Source organism: Protobothrops mucrosquamatus, unplaced genomic scaffold (genome assembly GCF_001527695.2).
Source record: "Protobothrops mucrosquamatus isolate PMUCROS unplaced genomic scaffold, P.Mucros_1.0 scaffold971, whole genome shotgun sequence".
NCBI classification, from domain to species: domain Eukaryota; kingdom Metazoa; phylum Chordata; class Lepidosauria; order Squamata; family Viperidae; genus Protobothrops; species Protobothrops mucrosquamatus.
The window spans coordinates 336668-354997 of NW_015387214.1; the positions used below are offsets into that span (position 1 = coordinate 336668).

At 41.9% G+C, this 18330-nt stretch overlaps 2 protein-coding genes across 2 annotated transcripts in view; one reads left to right on the top strand and one right to left on the bottom strand.

The window, feature by feature from the left end:
- LONP2 (lon peptidase 2, peroxisomal) overlaps window positions 1-3970 on the bottom strand; it is a 58530-nt gene extending 54560 nt beyond the window's left edge. Inside the window, exons 1-2 of the mRNA XM_015819736.1 lie at window positions 3735-3970; window positions 1685-1913 (exon numbers count right to left, since the gene is read on the bottom strand). Of these exons, the coding sequence (XP_015675222.1) occupies window positions 1685-1913; window positions 3735-3970 (465 nt within the window). The remainder of the gene's footprint in view (window positions 1-1684; window positions 1914-3734) is intronic.
- A 5768-nt stretch (window positions 3971-9738) lies between these two features.
- LOC107290813 (multidrug resistance-associated protein 9-like) overlaps window positions 9739-18330 on the top strand; it is a 44700-nt gene continuing 36108 nt past the window's right edge. The window contains 7 exon segments of the mRNA XM_029284819.1: window positions 9739-9899; window positions 11285-11440; window positions 12128-12275; window positions 13903-14136; window positions 15296-15469; window positions 16706-16853; window positions 17069-17217. Coding sequence (XP_029140652.1) covers window positions 9739-9899; window positions 11285-11440; window positions 12128-12275; window positions 13903-14136; window positions 15296-15469; window positions 16706-16853; window positions 17069-17217 — 1170 coding nt within the window.

The window sequence follows — 18330 nt, forward strand, 5'->3', positions numbered from 1 at the left end:
GGAAACCCTATACCATTTCGGACAAATGGCTGTCCAGTCTCTTCTTAAAAACTTCCAGTGTTGGAGCATTCACCGCTTCTGGAGGCAGGTTGTTCCACTGGTTAATTGTTCTCACTGTCAGGAAGTTTCTCCTTAGTTCTAGGTTGCTTCTCTCCTTGATTAGTTTCCACCCGTTGCTTCTCGTCCTGCCTTCAGGCACCTTGGAGAATAGCTTGGCTCCCTCTTCTTTATGGCAACCCCTGGGATATTGGAACACTGCTATCATGTCCTCCCTCGTCCTTCTCTTCATTAAACTAGACATACCCAATTCCAGCAGCCGTTCCTTATATGCTTTAGCCTCCAGTCCCCTAATCATCTTTGTTGCTCTTCTCTGTACTCTTTCTAAAGTCTCAACATCTTTTTTACATCGCGGTGACCAAAACTGGATGCAGTATTCTAAGTGTGGCCTTAGGACAAAAAGAAAAGGACCCCTCCATTTTCTGAATTTCAGTGGTGCTAAGGTCGTTTGTTCCAAAGTGACTTGCCCAACCAACAGAAGAATGGTCAAGAAGCCTGTGAAATCTGAAGGATGTTTTTTTTTTTCTATGCCATCTGACCACCTTTCGGACACAACTATCTGCTGGATTCAAACTTTGCACCAGTGAAACTTTTTCTTCCTGGAGGCAAGCAAGTGGCTGTTTGAGCATGAGGGCAGGAATCTCATCCTCAAACAGCTTTATCAGCAAAGTAAGTTCTGACTGTCAGAACTGAAGAAGCTCCTTGGATGAGAAGCAAAATGTCTTCAAGAAATAAACATGAAATATCAAAAAATTTACAGATGTTATACGCACAGTTTGTTATACTCTGTCCTGTTATAGAATGTATTTTAAGTTTCTGTTTTTCTTTCTGTAACATAAGGTAATACTAATAGCACTGTTGAAGCCAGGGAAGTTGAATACAGCTGACAAAGTGAGAAAGAGCCTCTGGCCTAGAGGTTAACACAGCTGCTTAAGACAGCCCAGGTTAAGACAGCCCAGGTTCGAATCTCAGAAGGGTATGTCTGGTTGATAAGAACTAAAAAGTTCGAAATAGCTATTCCAGTTCTCCCTTAATTCTTTGTTAGCAATCCAAATTTCTATATATATATATATTAACCATATATATATGGTTAATGATATCAGTAAAAATATGACTCCCGGGTGTATTCATTACACCCAACGAAAGCTCGGTTTTCAATTAAAGTATTTTTACTTAAATGTTCCTGGTGATCGTAAATTAATTAGTTATTTCATTATATATATATATATATATATATATATGTGTGTGTGTGTGTGTGTGTGTATATATATATATATATATATATATATATATATATATATATAGAGAGAGAGAGAGAGAGAGAGAGAGAGAGAGAGAGAGAGAGAGAGAGAGAGAGAGAGAGAGAGAGAGAGAGAGAGAGAGATCTCTGCCGTGGCCTGCCCTCTTTTTGCAGTTTGGATGAAAATGTTCTCTCCTGAGCTACGCAAACAGGTCCTCCTCATCCCGAATGCATGAGAGCATTGCAACAGGAAAAGTAAACAACTAACATTGCATCAGCAACAAAGCACGGACTTTGCTAGTGAGCCACAATTCCTTTACACCCAGCGAGCGCTATCATTTCCTCAACAGATATTTAGATATTTAGCACCATTTCAAGGCACCTAACCTGCACTGCATATTTATAGAATTGCTCCGGCAACTCTCCCAGCTCCTCTTCAGACTTGTTAGTAAATTGTTCTAGCCGATCCAACTGTTCAACGTCCGCAACGGGATAAGGTTTTTCCTTCACCAGCTGCAAAATCTGGAACCTGCAGAGGCCCGTTAATAGCAACGTATAATGGGGCTTGGGCCAGTTGCTGCCGACCACTTGAACTGCCAGTGCAGCTGTGCCAATCCTGAAAACGCCAAAAAAAAAAAAGAAAGTATTATTTGTCATGCCACAATAGGGATACGTTTGAACAGGAGTTAATTATCCCATGGAGCTGTTTTGGAAGATATCGTCCATGGTAAAGGCGCTAACATTACAGGTACTCCTTGACTTAAGATCAAAATTTCTATAGTTAAGCAAGACAGCTGTTAAGTGAATTTTGCCCCATTATACAACCTTTCTTTCCACAGTTGTTAAGTGAATCACTGCACTTGTTAAGTTAGTAACACAGTTATTAAGTGAATCTGGCTTCCCCATTGATTTTGTTTGTCAGAAGGTCGCAAAAGGGGATCACATGACCCCGGGGACATTGCATGAGTCAGTTGCCAAACGGCTGAATTTTGATCACATGACCATGGGGAAATGCTGCAAGGGACCTAAGTGTGGAAAATGGTCATAAGGCACTTTTTCAGTGCCATTGTAACTTCGAAGGGTCACTAAATAAACTGTTGTAAGTTGAGGACTACCTGTCTCCATGGGGCTGTTTTAAAAGACGTTGTCCATGATAAAGCGGCTACAATACTATGCTAGCAGTGTTAGTCCTAGCTACAGAAACGTTTGAAAATACTTTGAAAAAGTTCCAGATGGTTAGATTCCTGCTTCAGACAGGCATTTTGCTTAGAGATGCCTGAGATTGAACATGGAACATTTTGCATAGAGAACCCTTTCAATCTTTTGACAAGAGGAAGCATCTGACCATTTATCAACCTACATTCAAGCATCAAAAAAGCAACACACGCTTGCAGGGGTTTCCTTCGTTGTGTTTCTGCAGCCACTTTTTTGCTGGAAAAGAAAGCTGTTTTTTAACTGATCAATCAGTTGTCTTTTCACCAGCAAATTGTTACAGAGTGTATTCCTTACAGCCATGTCCCTCAAGAGCCTGGCCTACATTAATGCTCACTAAAATCACAAACCACTTTCAACGACAGAACACGAGACTCTGATTGGTACCCATGCGTTTTCCCACACCGTTTCATCTCTAGATCCACTTCCAAAAGCAAAGTTTCTAAAACTCGCAAGCAACCATTTTTAAAATCTATTTCTATGAACTTCACGAGTTACTACCATCGAACCGGAAGTAAACTTCTCCTGCTAACTGTACTCCACTCCTCAAGCACCATGTTGTGTGCCCCGAAGAAAAGAACAGGATGGGATCGTCAAAGCAAATTCATAACCTATTTATTTATTAAATTTCCATAGCTGCCCAGAGCTATTTTATAGGAAAGATGTAATAAATAAAATCTCACGCACATGACTGTTTGCTATTTACACACAAAAGACAAGGCAACCTTGGGTCTCTTTTGTGGGCCAAAATAAAAATGAAGGGATAATAAAAAAAAACCCTGCCCTGAGATGGGCACCAATGGAAATGCATTAAATCAAGAATAAAGCGCAATGTCACAACTCTAATAAGATAATAATTAATTTGCTCCAATTAGCCAAAGGAGCAAAGAGCATCCCTGGCCAGAAAGAGAGGAAAGAGGGGGCTGCAGTCGCCATGGCAACCGTGAACCTTAGGCGTGATAGATGGCCGGAGGGAGGGAGGGAGGGTAGCACCGCGGCAACAGGCCAGGCGGTGACCATGGCAACGCAAGGGAAGGTCTCCGGATTAAGGCAGGTGGCCGAAGGGAGGGGGGACGAGGGGGCGTGGTCTTCCTGACGTCACGACCGCCATGTTGGGAAGGGCTCGCGGAAGGGGCCGCTGTTATAGCAACCGGGGGGGAGCTCGGGGTGGGGGCGGGCGCCGGTTGCCATAGCGACCGCGGCGGGCAAGGCCGCGTTCCCGAACCTGTGGAGCGGCGGCAGCGCGTCGAGGTCGCTGCCCGGGTCCTTCGTGTCGGGAATGACGCCGAGGATGGTGCTCTTGAGCGACGTGCCCTTCAGCAGCCGGCTCCGCACCAGCTGCATGTTCCGCGGAGAGTCCACGCTGGCGCGCATGGTGGAGCCCGGCAGCAGCACGGCTTCGGGCGTCAGCAGCAGCGGCAGGCGGGTCGGGATTTGGATGGCGCTGCCCGAGGACGCCATGGCTGAGCGGCTCTCGCGCAAGGCGCGTCGCGTACGGGCCGCGCTACGGCGAGCGGCGAGGGGCAAACGGCGCAAGACGCGCGTGCTGCTCGCGGCCGCCCCCTCTGGCCGTATCTGGCGTTGCGCCGCCTCTTTAAGCCGGGCGGGACAAGCGTGGAGAAACTCAGACGCGATAGTAATTCATTAAAAAAAAAAAAGGGGTGGAATAGAACAGTATCGGTTACTAAATGAACTGTTGTAAGTCGAGGACTATCTGTATTTGCATTCGGGGGGGGGAGGAATCAGGCGAATTAAACAAGCATTAAAAATGTTCTTTGCTGTGCAATCAATTGTCACTTGCAATTGTCATTCTTATTTTCAGTAGACTTACTTTCCTGTAAGGGCATGCCTTATTAGTTTCAGCATCAACAAGAGTCAGAAGTAAAGCAAATTATCCCTTTGATTCGTGCATTAAGACAGAGGAACATCCTTTAATTTATTATGTGCTGGTCCTTTCCAGGATCCTATCTAGAGTCCACAGGAAGGTGCAGGAGCAGTTGGTGGAAAACTAGAATTGCTGCTCTCGCAGCGGTGCTGAAGGTTGACCTAGTTGATTTAGGGAAGATGGGGATTTTCTGACTAAGGGCCCCTGGTGCAAAGAACTGGATTACCTTGAATCGGCTCCCAATGGGACTTCACAAGTGGGTTTTCGGCTGTGACCAGTTGCAAACGAAGGCTCTGCCATTCTCTGATGGCTTTCCAGTCAAAAGCATCCTCTTCAACCAACTTAGGAGGAACATCTGGCTGAAGAAAGTTGTGTATTTCCATACTAACACTTCTAAAGATTCTAACAGGAAAAATTCATGTTAAGAGGAACAATTCTCCTCTTGCTATATCAGTTTATGACCACAAGATGTCAGGGCATCATACATTATTTAATTTCCTGAGCTATAATAAACGGGATGTTTTAAAAAAAAAATAGATGGCACATTGTATTCATTAAATCAATCTTTTAAATATTTTATGGGGACCCCCTGAAAACAGCTTGAGTTACCTGAACCTGATTTCATTACGCATATGAACTAGCTCAAGAAAATAAAAAGTTAAATCATGCATGCACACCGGTGTTTAAACACAACAGTGCACCAGCATATCTAAATCATTCCATTGCAGGCAATGGGGTGGGCACGGTTTCGGCATGACACATCTGGCCCACGGGCCAGCAGTTTGACACCCCTGATCTAAATCAAATAGAGTGCTTGATAGGGTAAAAAGGTGAAGTTCAGAGGCTTTCAAGGGAAGGTCAGAATAATTAAGTTGGTGACTGACATGAAAACTTGCTTTGTTTTACTTTTGTTTTTATAATGGATGCTCCTGGCGGACTACCTACCTACCTACCTACCTACCTAACTAACTAACTAACTAACTAACTAACTAACTTATCTATCTAACTATCTCTATCATCTGTCTGTCTCTGTCTATATCTATCATCTGTCAGTCTCTGTCTATCTATCCATCTATCTATCTATCATCTGTCTGAATGGAAGAAGAAATATATATCCTTCTCTTCGGTCGTGTCCAATTCTCGGAGACTGCCTGGACGAGTGCCTGCAGTTTTCCTGACAAGGTTTTTCAGAAGTAGTTTGCCATTATATATTACCTATAGCTTGGAGTTTGATCCTGACAGGATTCAAGTTTGATTCAGCCTTCCAGCCTTCCGAAGGGCGTAAAATGAGGAGCCAGATTGTTGGGGAAATATACTGACTTAGTAAACAACTCAGAGAGGGCTATAAAGCACTGTGAAGTGGTATATAAGTATTATCTATCTATCTATCTATCTATCTATCTATCTATCATCTGTCTATCTTTCTATCTATACCTGTTTGGGGGGGGGGATTGAACCAGTGGTGGGATTCAGCCAGTTCGCACCACTTCAGCAGAACCGGTAGCTAATTTTTTGTTGCCCAGGCCCAGAATGGACTTCCGGAACGGCATCCAAACAGAGAACCGGTTGTTCACATATTTGAATCCCACCACTGGGTTGGACACCTGTAGAATACTTGCTGTATGTGCCTGTGGGGGGAGCGGGGGAGCACCTACGACTCCCCAGACTGAAGAAGGTTCAACCAGTGACTTCAAGCAGCTGAAAAGTGTCGTATTTTATTTTAAGAACCAGCCTCTAGACTTCTCTTAAATGGCCACGGATTAACTGCCCATCCTAGCATTTCTGGTTCCCTTCTCCCTTATTTGCAACTCTCAAAAAAAATGCTTTGGAATCGGGAATATTCCAGTTCCACAACTCTGTCTCCCAAGAGGGCATCTTCCGTTTTGTTTGCTCTTACAAAATGTACTCTTTGGTTCTGACTCTGCAAAACCCAAAGTTAAGAATTACAAAGCTTTCCAATTAGAATTGATAGAATGAGGTCATTTAAAAAAAAAAACAGACAGCAAAAATAGAGCACTTAACTTTCTCCCTGATAATTTGATCTGAAACACATTAACCAGCCCTGAAGGTGGAGTACTATGATGAACTGCCTTAAAACCTGCTCAACCGAGGCTGTACAAAATGTTTGTACAGTGATACAAAAGTTCGACAATGAAACCTGTTCCTTAGGGGCAGGATAGGCACCCTTTCAAAGATGTATTCTGACAACCATCTGATAGGAATGACTTAATTTAGACAAGCAGAGAACTGATATTCTTAACTGTCTCAACCAGTGGTGGGATTCAAATATGTGAACAACCGGTTCTCTGTGTGGATGCCGCTTCCAGAAGTCCATTCTGGGCCTGGGCAACAAAAAATTAGCTACCGATTCTGCCAAATTGGTGCGAACTGGCTGAATCCCACCACTGGTCTCAACTGATTTTATAATTTCATGACATATTGTCAGTCCAAACAGGTAGACCCACTGGATAGATCAGAGCAGGAACTGAACTTTACAAGAAGGCTAAAATTACTTTGACTGAGATTGGCTATCATCACAGAATCTTGCCAGCCCGATTATGCTCTACCTTCTCCTCCTCCTTAGGGTTCAGAAACTTAGGAAGGCATCTGCCTGAGCCATCTTCTGGATTTTTTAAAAAAATATATAGTTCATCCCTCTTGTCTAGGCAACAGATCCTGTGTATACTTCTGACAAGGCCATCTTCTTTACCCTCTACTTCTGCTGATACCTGCGAAGTAACAACCAGATGCTGGAAGAGCAAGCTATATACTAATAGAAGCTTAGTAATGAGATGTCTGCAAGAAAACAATCAAGCTCAGAGAGCACCAAGGACACCACAGTTGTCTCCTCCTCCTCCTCTTCCTCCTCCTCCTCTTCCTCCCATTCTCCTTCTTTTCTACACAGCAAACCCATCCCTTCTGTTATGATGATATTACATAGTTCGATAATGAAACGTCTGCAAGAAAGCAATCAAGCTCAGAGAGCACCAAAAATCCCACAATTGTCTCCTCCTCCTCCTCCACTCTACAAACCCCAACCCCTTCTGTCACTGATGCTGTTACCTAGTTGGGTAATGAAACATCTGCAAGAAAACATCCAAGCTCAGAAAGCACCAAGGACTCCACAAAAATTTATTGTGCCATGTGGCACTTCTTAAACAATGCCAGTCTCGTACATTCATCACAAGCTGAAGAATCTCAAGGTACTACTACTACTACTACTACTACTACTACTACTACTACTACTACTACAACAACAACAACAACAACAACAACAACAACAACAATAATAATAATAATAATAATAATAATAATAATAATAATAATAATAATAATAATAATAATAATATAGAGTTGGAAGGGACCTTGGAGGTCTTCTAGTCCAACTCCCTGCTCAGACAGGAAACCCTATCCCATTTCAGACAAATGGCTGTCCAGTTTCTTCTTAAAAACTTCCAGTGTTGGAGCATTCACCGCTTCTGGAGGCAGGTTGTTCCACTGGTTAATTGTTCTCACTGTCAGGAAGTTTCTCCTTAGTTCTAGGTTGCTTCTCTCCTTGATTAGTTTCCATCCATTGCTTCTTGTCCTGCCTTCAGGCGCCTTGGAAAATAGCTTGACTCCCTCTTCTTTGGGGCAGCCCCTGAGATATTGTAACACTGCTATCATGTCCCCCCTCGTCCTTCTCTTCATTAAACTAGACATCCCCAATTCCAGCAAATGTTCCTTATATGCTTTAGCCTCCAGTCCCCTAATCATCTTTGTTGCTCTTCTCTGCACTTTCTAGAATCTCAACATCTTTTTTACATCGTGGCCACCAGAACTGGATGCAGTACTGTATTCCAAGATGAAACAGACCTCCCAAGGCTGAATTCTTCTCCTCCTTCATGCAATCTACTCACCAGTCAGAACCTTGAGAAAGGTCAACAGAAGTCAGGAAGGAGAGCAGGAGGTGTTCTAGAATGTTATTTATGAATCCAGAGTGGCAGTTGAGTCAGGCAGTTGCAGAGACAGAGGCTGCACCATTTTGGAAGATCAGACAAAATACTTTCAGTTGGAAGCGAATTGAAGGAGTAGCAACGTGAAGGGAGAGGAGAACCCCATATATTCAATCTGTCAGTCATCTCTTGGGAGACAGTAGCTCACGCAGAAAAGAATTAAGCAGTGCAGTCACTGTATAGATGGGTGAAACCAGACTTTATCCATAGGAGGAGTGAAGTTCTCAGATTTGTGATGTTGACTCAGGGGTTTGGGAATATCTGCATACCTTTCTACTAAACCTTTATCCCGCTGGCCGATCCTTTACAATAGGTAGCCACAAAAGGCTACTGAGAGATTTTCCTTCATCTCAGAGTTGGTTGTGGACAGGAACTCATTTCAAAAGAGGGCAGACTTGCAAAAGGCAACGTTTTGATGTGAGACAAGGGTTTATTATCTATAACATTCATGTTCAGCTTCTTCTCTACATCCATACGTTCTCCTTTCCGTTTCAAATTCCTGTCATTTCAGCTAGTTGGGCAGGATAGCAAATGCTTTGGTTGAAAATCTATTCTTTTGTCATAACATTAGCTCCAGGTGTAGGGGGTCTTCTCCAGCCCTTAGGACTTATAGCTATTTTCCCCTTTTTGCTTGCTTGCTTGCTTCTGAACATGTCCAGAAGACAAGGTCCCATCCTTTTGCCTCTAGAAAATGGCAAGATCTTCTCCCAGAACGAGTGGGTCAGAGTGACGCAGAACAATACATTTAACATCCCAACCTTTAAGCATATTCTCTATCAAAGGGAATGAGAACTGATAGGAACAAATGTATTTTGTTGTCACTAGATATAGATGCAAAACATGAGTTTGTGCCTGAAAGTTCCATCAAACTCTTGGCCTAGTTAGAATCTTTTGATTTAAGCTGTTCTTTAGAAGAGGAACATATGCAGAGTTGGGGAAGAGATGACTAAGAAAGACAAGAAGGCCACACAAAATAAGGGGACAGGCTTGTTTGGGCTTTCATGAAGTTATGGACTCTGGGTGCCTAGTTGCTTTGGTCTTGAAAAGAAGAGGATGGTTGTCAAACAGACTCAGTCAACCATGCCCTATTGATAAATATTTGGGATCCTTCCATTTTTGGCTACTGAAAAATTGACAATGCCTCCGAAATTAAAATGGCTTTGCAAAAATGACCTAGGCCAGGTATATTGGCCTTCATCATTGACTGCCAGAGATTTCTGTTAATCTTCTGACTCCAAGCCTTCCAGCTTTTAATTTTTTTTTCTTTTTACCAAAAGGAAAATGAAAAGAAATGGCTGTTCAGAATTAACCACCTTCTCTCTTTTTTTTCCCCCCCATAAAAGAAAAAGATGGCTAGGAACAGCAAGCTGTGGTACCTTCAGGATGACAATATGATGTTTGGACATTATCTGCCTCCCACTGATTTGAGCAAAACAAATATTGAAAAGACCTTCTACCAGAAATATTCACGAAGCTTAAAAACCATGATTCCGATCCGCTTAAGAGCAAGGCAAGTTGCACGTTCTCATACTTAGAATATAGCACTGAATAGTATCTCTATGATACAACTCCTGAATGAGCCAGTCATCTAATTTATGACAATCAGAGACCTGGTTTTAGTTATTCTCCCATACACTGAGATGTAGTGGATAGGCAGAGTACTTAAATTACCCTCAAAAATTGACATACAGTTCTTGAAAAACATCACAGGTGATCAACCTGCAAGCAAGGGGATCACAATTCTGGTTTTAATTTCGCTGGCCCTTGACTAATTTCAAATCTGCTTCAAATTTAGATTTGTAAGAAGGGCGACCTGCCTGTTCCTCGGGAACCGACGAGGCAGAAGGATGAGAAGATAGAGAGGCAATAAAAAGGTCTATCAAAGATGGAGAAGGAAAGGTCGCAAAAGGGGATCGCATGACCCCGGGACACTGCGTCCGTCATAAATATGAGTCAGTTGCCCGCTGTCTGAATTTTTTTTTTTTACAAATTTTTTATTAATTTTTCAAATAAACATAAACAAACAAAAAAAAACAAACACATAAAAAGCCTACTCAGTAAGTATTCAGAAATAATCGGCGGTCCCTCACCCCTGCATCCACACTCCCTCAACCTTCCTACCTACTTCCCTCTTCCTTCCTCCCCCTCTTAACCACAACCTCTCCTCTTTCCTCCTTTCCAACTATCCTACACATCCCATCAGCCTTCTTTTCCACCACCTCGGATGCAGTTTAGGGGTACTAGCCGATCATCTCCTCTTCTTAAAGACAAACATTTACATTATATTTATAAATACACCAAATTTTATATCCCGCTGTCTGAATTTTGATCATGCGATCACAGAGATGCTGCAATGGTCCTAAGCGTGAAAAACGGTCATACGTCACTTTTTTTCAGTGCCGTTGTAACTTCAAACGGTCACTAAATGCACGGTTGTAAGTCGAGGACAATGTACCTGTAATTATTATTTTTTTTAAAAAGCACACCCCCCCCCTGTTTTCTCGGGCATTCCCCATTCCCGAGGCCAGCTTTACATTCCTTGCACAGTTTTACACTTACCGTGGAAATTAAATGATTGGCGAGCACCGGAGAACGGTTGAGAAATAAAAGGTGGAGTGAATTAAAAATGGGCCTCGGCCGTTTTCGCCGCTGAAAAGACAAGCAGGCAGGTTGACTTCCCGGAGACAGCTATTCAATATCCAGTGAAAAGATTAGAGAACGCTTGCTCAAAGGCTGTGACTGCCAGGGATGAGGAAAAGGTCTCGCCGATGAATAAGTGCCAATCAAAGAGATGAGGAAGAGGGCAACGGTCCAAGGCAGAAGGCAGCTTTTGATGCCCGTAACATCTTCCCCTTCTCTCCGACTGCTGATCCCCTCTTTCTGTCTGACTTACAGGTCTTCCAAGAATCCCGTGGACAGTGCTGGGCTTTTCTCATTTGCTACCTATTCTTGGTATTCCAATATAATGCTCCAAGGATACCGGCACAAAATCAATATAGCGACTTTGCCTCCTCTCTCCTACTACGATAGCGCCGAGCCGAATGCCAAAAGGTACTTCTGTTGTGATGCCGTTATTATTTCAAAATCTCTCTCGACCCACCCACCCCAATCTTCCTGGAGAGCAGGAGGTGGCCCTCGTTTGCATTCGTTGAACTTTGATGATAATAAACCTAATAAGGCAGTTGTTTGTAAGAAAACAACAGGGCCTGGGGCGTCCTGCTGCTCCTTTCCTAAAAGGAGAAGGAAAGCAGGGCAGTGGGCCAAGCGAGACCCTGTAATTTCTACACGATTTCGGTTGCAGGTGGAAAAGTGATCGCCCTGACGTAAGTCTTCTTTGCAAACATTCTTTGGGGAAGGTGTGCATTAAGAAGAGATTGGACAACCCTTTGTCTGAAATGGTGTAGGGTTTTCCTGCCTGAGCAGGGGGTTGGGCTAGAAGACCTCCAAGGTCCCGTCCAACTCTGTTATTCACTGCAAAGTGCAAGACGAGTGAAATAATAAGCAGTGGAGTAAAAAAACAACAACCAACTTTCAGATAAAGCACTAGCAAAGCCTTGACTGATCTTATCCAATTCTGGATTTCAATGTCTGCTTAAAGCAAGACGCCCCATTAGAACTTCTCAGTTTTCTATCTTCTGTAATAATGAATTGACACCAGTGGCTTTCAGAAGCGTGGGCATTGGAAGAAATAGGTAACGTGAGTCATTTGTTTTTTTCTTTTTCTTTTTTCTTTTACAGATTTCGACTCCTTTGGGAAGCTGAGGTTGCCAAAGTCGGACTTGAGAAAGCTTCTTTAGGCAAAGTGTTCTTTCAATTTCAAAGGACAAGGATTTTCATGGACATAATTGCTAATATTTTTTATGCCATTTTTGGTGTTTTGGGGCCAGTGAGTAACCTGGAAGTACATGTTGAGCGCTGACACGGATAAACTTTCACCATATTTGAGCAGAGAATTTGATGGGGTGATTTCTCAAAATTTCTCCAGGGGAAGGAGGACATTTCAAACCTTTGTTTGAGGCAGAACATTTGATAAATCCACCCCCTCAGTCGGAAGGCTGCCCTGGAGTGTTTTCTGATCTCTTTCTTTGGGATGGAAAGAATATGTAGGAAGCCAGAGAGGGCGGAATGGGGAAACTTGGGAGGGCCAACTTGCCATGCCGACTAGGTGTGGCCAACTCGCAGTGGGACAATTCAACAATTCAATTTCAGTATTTAAAATAATTTAAAAATCGTTTTCATTTTTGTCATTCACATTTCATTTTGTCCCTCCTTTCCCAGCCTTTCTTTAATGATTCCATTCCACCGTTTCTTCGATAGTAGTGTAACTCTTGTCCTGCAGCAAGTTGTCCCACGGTGAATTGGCCATGCAGAGAGAGAGAGAGAGAGAGAGAGAGAGAGAGAGAGAGAGAGAGAAGAGAGAAGAGAGAGAGAAGAGAGAGGAGAGAGGTATCTCTAAGAGGAGAGAGAGAGAAAGAGAGAGAGAAGAGAGAGAAAGAAGAGAGAAGAGAGAGGAGAGAGTTGTCTCTAAGAGGAGAGAGAAAGAAAAAGAGAGAGAGAGGAAAGAAGAGAGAAGAGAGAGAAAAGAGAGAGGAGAGAGGTATCTCTAACAGGAGAGAGAGAGAGAGAGAAGAGAGAGAGAAAGAAGAGAGAGGAGAGAGGAGAGAGGCATCTCTAAGAGGAGAGAGAGAGAGAAAGAGAGAGAGAAGAGAAACAGAGAAGAGAGAGGAGAGAGTTGTGTCTAAGAGGAGAGAGAAAGAAAGAGAGAGAGAGAGAGGAGAGAGAGAGAGAGAGAGAGAGAGAGAGAGAGAGAGAGAGAGAGAGAGAGAGAGAGAGAGACTTACTTCACTTTTAAGACACTCGTTGCAACTGGCATCTGCTTTGAAAGAAAATCCCAAAGCAAATTCTCTTTCATCAAATAGAATGAGAATCAATAGACAAAACCACTGGAGAACGGCTCTGCCTACTGCTATTGCATTTATAAACCCATTTTAACAAAAGAGATCTTATTTCAGTGAGACACCCATGCCACCTGCAAAAGAACCCAGTTTCATTCTTTGGCGCAAACTTGATAGGGCTCTTTTCTTAGGCTAAGAATCATATCAATCTTGGCATCACCATCATCATGAGTGATCTAGAACCACAGCTTGAGCTTCTGATTTTCATAACAATGACACACACAGTGTTAAAACACGTCTTCTCCAAAAGCTTTCAATTGTAGAACAACACTCAAAAGAAATCTGCCCCCAAATGAGAATGTATGTTGCAAATAATCTTAGACTAGATGATTCAATAGTCTGAAGACTTATTTCTTCATTCTTGGCAGAGTGATTGCTTACACTTCTGCTGCCTGGGAAATCTGCCAGTTTTTTGCACAGATTTTAAACTGGGAGGGGAGAAAAACAAACCAGGCAGTATTGAATAATATCAACCACTTAAAAATATATATCAACTTAACAATACACATTTCCCCCGCCCAAAAAAAAATATTTTTATGTTTTTGTTTGTTTTTGCAGACCCTGATCTTCCATAACATCCTCCAGTACAGTGACAAAGATTCAAAGGACTTGCTAGAGGGTGTGGGCCTCTGCGTGGCCCTTTTTTTCACTGAATTTTCAAAAGTTGTGTTGTGGTCATTGACATGGGCTATCAACTATCGCACGGCTGTCAGGGTAAAACTTGCCGTGACAACTGTTGCTTTTGAGAACCTGCTAGCTTGTAAGTCCTTGAAACACACATCTTTAGGCAAAGTAAGTCTTTGAGATCGCATCCTCATCTGATTTCCTAGAAATATTTAATTTGCAAAATGTACTCAGTGGCTGGTTTTCTACAAGAGACGTTGTGAGCTTCTGATTAATGGCTGGAGCCAACAATGATTGCTAATCATGATACAATACGGTATCTTTAGAATCTAACGTAAGAAATAACAGCTAAGGAGGACAGTGCAATGGCCTTCATGTCCTTTTTTTACAGCTTCCCAACATCATCTTGGTTATTGTGCAGAACTAAAAATGATGGACTAGGAAGCCCTTTGTTGTGATCCTCCAGGACTCTTAATGTTCTCATGATATCTCCATTTTTGATATTAAGCTAGGAGAACTTCTCTAAGTAGCCACATGTGTGCGTGAATACTGCAAGCTCACAGAGAAGAACAAGATAAAACCTGCAACTGTTTAGTACTTGGGATTTCATGTCCCCTTTGACATGTTAACAATGCCTGTAAATCCACGATTGCTTCATTTTTATAAGTAGAACAAACCAAATCCAAGTTCCTAATTCAATTATTCCAATTGAAATCAACCTAGAGCTAAGTCACATATTCCATTGATTTCAATAACAATAGAATAGAAGAATATCCTTTGTTGGAATATTCTTCATTGGCCAAATGTGATTGGACATACGAGAAATTTGTCTCCGGTGCATAAACTCTCAATGTACATACAACCAACAAAGTGATAAATCATAAGATACCAATAGGCGAAGGTAATAGGAAAAATGAGAAAGATAATAGCAAGGGTCTTTAAACTTGGCCCTTTTATGACTTGTGGACTTCAACTCCCAGAATTCCTCAGTCACGCACGCATGCCTGGTCTGGGAGTTGAAATCCACAAGTCATAAAAGGGCCAAGTTTGAAGACCCCTGATAATAATAGTACTAGTAATTATCATTGTCATTATATTATTTTCATATAACTTATTGTCATATTCTCATATTATTGTCATGTAGCAATTGTCACGTATTCTATTCTGTTCTGTTCTGTTCTGTTCTGTTCTATTCTGTTGTCTTTAGGGTTGACATCCATGAAGTATGAATTGGCCAGCCTGATCCTGACATTAACACTGATTGACCGTGATTTGGAAAGCTTTCGACGCAAGATCATTTCTGACCAGTTTCTTCATTGTCTTTCAGCTGATTAATTTCTTAGCCAGTGATGGTTTTCGGATATTCGAAGCTGCCTTGTTTGGCCCAATGCCCATGACTGCGCCCCTTTTGATCATTGTTTGCACCATCTATTCTTGTGCCCTCCTTGGTCCGACGGCACTCATAGGAACATTCATTTATGCCGCATTTATACCATTACAGGTGAAACCTTTTCCTCTTCTAATATACATATATATATATATATATAATATGTTTTTACCCAGAAGATCTCTTCTACTGTTCTCTCTCTGTGTTATTAAAATAACAACCCACCCCCTCCCATTTTAAGTAAGTTGTTGGTGCAACTAGATGTGTAAAGTGTAAAGTATTTTGGTTTTAATGGTTTTGCTTCCTTGCAGAGATCTTGCAGGTTCCTTTCTACTTGGGACTTCTGCAAATTTTATAGACCAAATCCACTGATACTGCTCTATACATGAGCAATGCCAGTGTGAATATTTAGGCAATAATACAGAGAGCCCTCAACTTACAACAGTTCTTTTAGTGACCATTCAAAGTTACTGAACTTTGAAACTGAAAAAAGTAGCTTAGGACCATTTTTCATGACTTTTGTAGCTTCCCCATAATCATGTGATCAAAATTCAGATGCTTGGCAACTGGTTTATATTTATGACGGTTGCTGTGTCCCAAGGTTGTGTGATTCCCCTTTTGTGACCTTCTGACAAGCAGAGTCAGATTCATTTAACAACCAGGTTACTTATCAACTGCAGTGATTCGCTTAACAACCGAGGCAAGACAGGTCGGAAAAAGGGGGAAAACTCACTGAACCGATGTCTCACTTAACAACAGAAATTTTGGGCTTCATTGTGGTCATCAGTTGAGGACTACCTGTTCTCACAGCCTAAATCTGAACAACAGAAGAGATAGCTATGGTTATGAAGACTGTTTAGTGTCATGGTTCCAACAGATGAAACTCTTCAAAGAACTTCAAGGCATTGTTTACCTTAAAGAATCTTGATTAGAGAAGCAGAGCGTCGGCACTAACACAATCGAAGCCAAAAACTGGATTCCCCTCCCCTGAGCGCATAGTATCAAAGCACAATTCCCTCCTCCAATTAACAGTCATAAATTGCATTCTCCAATTAGTTTGAAATGCAGGCTTTCAGTTCTCCAGCCGGGCCAATTCTTATCATCTCTTATTTCAATAACCTTGGTTCACTAACTAGGTCCAGTATTGTTATATCTAGCTAAACTCTTGTGCACTTTCTCCCCCCCCCCCAGCATCATCTAACTCCAACTCTAAGAGTAAAACATAAGAAGAAAATGATTGCATCTCCAACTGTTGTCAAAGCAAAACATCCAATGCTAGTAGCATTGACCTTTAGTCCTCTGCCATGGGTTTAGCTGTCAGCCATATATGAAATCTCTTTTCCCTTGCAGATGTTGATGGCCAAATTAACTTCTGTTTTTCGAAGAAGTTCTGTTGTGATGACTGACAGACGTGTGCAAATCACGAATGAGATTTTGACGTCCATTAAGCTAATCAAAATGTATGCCTGGGAAAAATCTTTTGCAAAAATTATCACAGGTACCTGGAGTGGGGAGGCGACTACTCTAGTTCTTCCCTGTTTCAGTGGAATGCTTTAACTAGCTCATTCTCACCCCAATTTTTATGATTCACCTCTAATTGAAGGTGCATAGGGTATAATTTGCAAAATTATAGACCATTGTCTAGAAAGATATGTGATTTATCACTTGGCTCCACGTCATTACAGGATGGATGATGTCTTTTACCTTTTGCAGGCATCCGGGAAACAGAAAAAAAAATACTGGAAAAGGCAGGATACGTCCAAAGCGTGAACTCTGCATTGACGCCAGTCGTTTCCACTCTAACCATTGTTATGCTGTTTTGCCTCCATACCCTGTTAAAGCGTGAATTATCAGCTGCTGTTGTAAGACGATACTTCTGTTTCTTAGTTGTTCCACTGTCTTTATGATAGCCATCAGTTCCTCACCAAGATGATACCAAAATGTCAGATCAACTCTCCTAGGCTGCATTAACAGAGAGATAGAATCAAGATCACGTGAAGTGTTAGTACTGCTTTACAATGCCTTGGTAAGGCCACACTTGAAATGCTGCATCCAGTTTTGGTCTCTAAAAAATAGAATGGAATGGAATGGAATGGAATGGAATGGAATGGAATAGAATAGAATAGAATAGAATAGAATAGAATAGAATAGAATAGAATAGAGTAGAGTAGAGTAGAGTAGAGTAGAGTAAAGTAGGGTAGGGTAGGGTAGGATAAGGATAAGGATAAGGATAAGGATAAGGATAAGGATAAGGATAAGGATAAGGATAAGGATAAGGATAAGGATAAGGATAGAATAGAATAGAATAGAATAGAATAGAATAGAATAGAATAGAATAGAATAGAATAGAATAGTAATAGAGTAGGGTAGGGTAGGGTAGGGTAGGGTAGGGTAGGATAGGATAAGGATAGGATAGGATAGGATAGGATAGGATAGAATAATGATAATAGGGTAGGGTAGGATAGGATAAGGATAGAATAGGATAGGATAGAATAGAATGGGCTAGAATAGAATAATGATAATAGAATAGAATAGAATAGAATAGAATAGAATAGAATAGAATAGAATAGAATAGAACTGGAAGGGACCCTGGAGGTCATCTAGTCCAGCACCTACACTATGTTGAGACTCTGGAAAGAGTGCAGAGAGCAATGATGATTAAGGGACTGGAGATTAAAACATATGAAGAACAGTTGCAGGAACTGGATATGTCTACAACCATTGAAGAATCCTTGTGGTCACGTGATCAAAATTCAGGCACTTGGCAACTGGCTCATATTTATGACGGTTGCAGTGTCCCGGGGTCCCGTGACCTTCTCAGAAGCAAAGTCAATGGGAAATCTACTTTCCCTTAACAAGCATGTTACTCAATGAACAGCTGGAGTGGCAAGTAAAGTCACAAAATGGAGCCAAACTCAGTTAACCACTCTCTCTCTCTCTTAGCTGACTTGGGGCTTGGTTGTGGTTGTGAGTCA